This window comes from Limulus polyphemus, unplaced genomic scaffold (assembly GCF_000517525.1).
Source record: "Limulus polyphemus unplaced genomic scaffold, Limulus_polyphemus-2.1.2 Scaffold1844, whole genome shotgun sequence".
NCBI lineage: Eukaryota > Metazoa > Arthropoda > Merostomata > Xiphosura > Limulidae > Limulus > Limulus polyphemus.
The window spans coordinates 118,822-124,129 of record NW_013667454.1 but is presented as its reverse complement, the minus strand read 5'-3'; the positions used below and the strand labels follow the sequence as shown (position 1 = coordinate 124,129).

Sequence of the window (5,308 nt, the reverse complement as noted above, 5' to 3'; positions counted from 1 at the left end):
ACTCTCTGACACCAATTTGTTACGCCTCCCTTCGTTAGTTAATTTTCTGTAAAAATTCTTCCCGAAGAAACTTAATAAGATTGAGAAAATATTTTGAAAAAAAATATATTAATAGTTTAATTTCTGGTATTTTTGTGACTAATGTCTAGATATCCTTAATATTACTATTAGCATTTTAACTGTCATAACATAGAAAAATACTATTAAACAATACAGATTCATTTTTATAAAGGACAATAGGGAGTATTATTTACAAACATTGCGCAATATGGAAAAGACCCCTTAACTAAAATTAAACTTCATATTTAAAACTCAACTTAAAAGTTGCTCGATAGGCTACGACTGAAAGTGAAATAACTAAGTAGTGTTGTGTGAAAGTGTTAAAATAAAGGCTGTAAATTAATATAGATGTTTGATATTTACTATACAAATAAGAACATTAAGGGATGGAAACTCTAAAACATTTTGCTTGTCCGCAATGTAATCTAAGTTATACAGCGAGAGGTGATTTTATGACTGACTTATTTTGGTTTGTTAACGTGTCACTTGTCTCAGAGTCTGACTCTGAGTTTAAACTTTTCTTTTTCTTGGGTATTTATATTATAAATTAAAGTAATAAAATATTGCTTGTGCTACCACTAGTTAGATACTAAGATAGTGACACCTACTACTAATACAGTATTAGTAATACGGTACCAGTTAGCGTGCTAATACTATTACCATTACTGTTATTTGTATTATAATATTATAGTAATTAGTATTAGTTAATTAAGTTCATTAAACTTAACCACATTTTAAACTTAATATTAACTTTAGGTACATCCGTAACCTTGTATTAAGTCAGGGTTTATACTGAAGGCTACTTTTCACTTCCATGATTGCATAGAACTCCATGAACAAAGTTCCATAAACTATTTACCATATTATTAGGAACATTTTTTGGTTTTAGTATGTTGAGTTACCACATACTTATAATGCCACAGTTTGATGAATTATTTGAAATCTATGTCTATACTATAGTCTGACAGGTGTTGTGGGTTACCTGACATTCTGTTTGAAGTTCATGCCCATAATATCTTAGTAACTGAAATTCAGTAGTACTGATAGTAATAACAAGCTGGAAAAAGTATAAAACAATTGGAACATAAATTCCACTCATTTCCTTACTCATTATACTTTTATACTTAGCATGTTGCCCCCCATTCCAGTGTCAAAGCAGTAAGTCTATAGGTTTATAATGCTAAAAATCAGGTTTCAGTATTCATGGTGAGCAGAGCACAGATAGTCCATTAACAATAAACACACTAACTGAGTGTGTCTTAAATTTTAAGTTTTATTGTTATATCCAGTTAATGCACTTAGACATTTTTTTCTTCACATATATCATGTATAACACAGTGTGTAAGTAGATATTTGATACTGATAAACTTATATTGGAATACATTTAAGTTTCATTTATAATCATCTCGTTTGAAGTGTAATGAAATTATTAGCTTTCTTTGTATTTACTGTAAATAATACGAGCATTTTTTGCAAAACTAACCTTTTTTTTCATAAAAATACCAACTGTGTTTAAACACATGCTTTCCTATCCAGTATTTTTGCACTTGAAAAATGTATACAGGCTTAGACGAATGAGGGTTTACTGTATTACCCCATTTCTTAAGCCAAGTAAGATTAACAGTAAACTAAGTTAAATATGGCTTTTCTCTGTTTCAAAATTATTTTTAAAAAATCACATTTTTTTTTTTCAGTGGTTTGTATATGAAACTTTAATTATTTTATCTTGGCAAGTTTTATAATAAAGAAATGCAAATTTCTAAAGAATACAGCATATCAGTGAGGAATTACTTATAATGGTTTTTATGCTTAGCTTAACTCAAGTTTTATCACACACATATTGTAGATGAAATACATCAAACCACTTTGTTCAATACTTCTTCTTCAGTAATTGAACTAACGGCATTTTGTGTGCTTTAGAATCAAGACCACATCAGTCACGGTTGCCGTTAATTTTAAGTTGTGGCCATTCACTTTGTGAAGGGTGCATCAGAAAGTCGGCAAAGGACCACAAAGCTGTTATTTGCCCATGTTGTCATGTAAGTATCAGTAATGTATTTGGTACATTGAATTTATAAGGTGTTCTGGGGTAGTTGAAAATTGTTTTATGTCCACAACATTACCATTGATTTATAATCTGTATTATACTGGGTTAGATCGTGTGGTTAAAGTACAAAATATGCTAACTTAAAAATGAAGTTGATACAGTAGAAATTTCTTTGTACAGTGTTCAACTTTAGTATTGTGTATATATGTCTTAGGATATAAATAAGTGGTGTATTTTAAATGTTTTCATTTTTTATAATTCCTAACACTTATATTTACTCAACGTTGCATTTTTTCCTTATCCCTAACAGGTTTTCTGTAACTTGTTTTTCTCCCAATATCTTTTTTCCAGTAATCTTCTTTTGCTTTCACTTTTTTTGCACTATAATTGACTAGTTATTTCCTTTATTTTTGCTTCAAGTAATTTAGGCCTCTTAATTAAAGTATGATATCATAACCTATGATTTTGTAATAAATCTGGCTTATTTTAATGAATTATCATTTTAGATGAAAAGCATGTAAATAGAATTTAGTAATGTGAAGAAGTTGTGTTGTTACTATCTTTTAGAACCTCATTTAATTTCCAAGGGATAATGTCCCCTGGTAGGTAAGTGGTAAGTTTATGAACTTACAACACCAAAATACAGGATTCAGTGGTGTACCAAGCAAACAATAGTAACAACCAAAGGTTAACATTTGGTAATTTAGGCTATTCTATTTCCTTCTACCACACTATTTAGAATATAGAAACTGGTTTTTCTCGTATCAAATTCTGATTTTAAAATCTCACCCAGTCTCCTTAATCTCCTTCACTGTTGCAGCTTCTATCAAATCCAAAGGCAAACTATTTCAAAAGGTCAACCAGTCTATTATCATGAGCTGTATGAAAGTTTTCTATCATAAACATTTTGTCTTTGAGCCTTACTGTTTACAAATTGTCATTTATGGATTCCAAACCTATTAACAATCTTAAAATCTCCATCATGTCCTCTGAAGTTCTTATCCTCTCTAATGAAAATATGAAGAGATTTCAACCTGTTTGCATACAATAACTTCTCTTTGAATTTGATGGGTTTTTTTTCTCTTAAAGGTCTTCTGTCATGTTTTATCAAACATGTTCTCTGCTTCAAATTGTTTACAGCAGCAAGCATCATTTAATTATAGTGTATATTCTCTAGTGCATGATGTACGATTCTGCAGTGTTCTAAAAAGTAATCGAAAAGTGGGCACTTTTTCAACATTAAAAAGTTCATTATACACTTTTATCTTTCGTTGCACAGGGGATATAATTTTGCATGTTTTTCTCTGTCAGCAAGATATAAGAAAAGATCTTCAATAAAAAATATCTTTCACTTCTTCCATTTGTAGTAATTGCAAACTGGCAAAACCTGCAATTTGGATAATGTAGTTTGTTTGACATCCCATCCATTTTATAATACTTGTTGGAACAGTTTTTGGCTGTTTAAGTAGTTTTTATTTAAAATATACTTTGAGCTTTGAAAGCAGACTGAAGTAAAACATTCTGAGTATTTGTAGAAGCATTGTGTGTATGATTGGATTTTGTAGGATATCTGTGTAATATTCATTTTTCAATTTCCATATGTGCATATTGGAATGTTTGAAGCTACGTGCAAGTTAGTATAAAAAATAAAATGTATTAAAAGATTTACACGTAAAAATTTAAATTCATATTTTAATGGTTTTCTGTATGTAGAAAATTCTCAGTTTGAAAGATGGTGATGAAGATATTCTTAAGTTACCACCAGACATCCATGTGCTGGGTGTATTGGCTTTATCGTACAGGAAGCCTACTGAGTAAGTAACATTCACGATAGCTTGTATTAAAAATTATGCTTATTAACTTTTACACTTATGGAAAAGGAAAAGACTTCCATATCTATAAATTTTCAATACCATTATGATAGTTGAGATAAGATCAACCATGGGTAAATAATTTTGCAGACTCAGCTTTAATATGTTTTTAATGTAGTCAAGTAAGTTTTGTTTATTATTGCATTGATGGAAGCTTGTGGTGGTGCTTCTGAGTATATTTTATTAAAGGCTTGCAAGACCATAAACAGTAATTTACAGTTTTTCATTTAATCACAAAATTTCAGAAATCTCATACCAGTAGGACTTATTTAGGAACCTATGTTACTTTTTAATGAACTTGGAATTTAAGTCTTTAATATTTATCTGTTAATTTGTGCAGAGCTATATTTGCGAGGTCTAAATGAAGTTTGCTTTAAAGTAGCTTTTAGATTTCTTCGATAGATTGTTTAGGTAGAGTATTCATGATGAAACTTTGTAGGATGGACGGCAACTGCCTGTTGTAGAGACATAAGTGTACAGGACGATTTTTTGAAAGTCTTCCGCCTTTCGTCTTCAGTTCCAGAAGACTTTCAAAATGCCGTCCTCTACACTTGTGTATCTACAACAGTCAGTTGCCGTCCATCCTACAAAGTTTCATCAGATTTTAGGTTTACACAATTGTAGCAGTATTAATTATATTAAATAATTATGAAACATTTCTCAATGAAAGTTTAAAATGTTTATGTAAAAAGGAGATATTTCCTAAATCTTTTAAGCAAAATGTGTGGTTTTTCTTTTCGTTTTTAAATATACATAAATCTAGCTGTAGGTAAACATTGCTTAAACATCAGAAATAGATTCTTCCTTCTCCCAAACAAATTGCTATTTTTCTGTGTCCATTTTAAACTCTTAAAGTCTATTGTACAAAAGGCTTTGATTCATTAAGGATTTGATACTATAATATACCTTAATGTATTTAAGTCTACATGTAGCATAGGCCTAACTAGTCTCACACTAAGAGGTGTGAAAATGTAAATATCTAGGTAGTTATTAGAATTATTGTGACATCTAGTGTCAAAAATTAGTTATATAGTATAATTTTCCTTTTGATTTTTTATGTTTGTAAACTAAATTTATCGTAAACCAAAAAATATATAGCATATTGTTACTATATAATTCATGTTTTTTTTTGTTGTTGCATGAAATTCCAACCAAATCTATAGTTGAAAGAGAAATGTTTGCCTGAATGAAATTAGGAGTAGGGAAGTACAGATGACATTATGATATGCATAAGGGAAATGGTGGGTGTAGGTAGTACTATGCATTACAAAGGGAAAGATATTTGAAGAATGGATCTGTCATCAGTCTAATAGAAGTGTTTATGTGCAAA

General features: G+C 29.8%; 1 protein-coding gene across 1 annotated transcript in view; it reads left to right on the top strand.

The window, feature by feature from the left end:
- The first annotated feature begins 317 nt into the window (after positions 1-317).
- The window catches only part of LOC106465122 (RING finger protein 17-like), a 102,294-nt gene continuing 97,303 nt past the window's right edge, over positions 318-5,308 (top strand). The window contains exons 1-3 of the mRNA XM_022392960.1: positions 318-504; positions 1,981-2,099; positions 3,821-3,921. Of these exons, the coding sequence (XP_022248668.1) occupies positions 447-504; positions 1,981-2,099; positions 3,821-3,921 (278 nt within the window). The 5' untranslated portion in view covers positions 318-446. The remainder of the gene's footprint in view (positions 505-1,980; positions 2,100-3,820; positions 3,922-5,308) is intronic.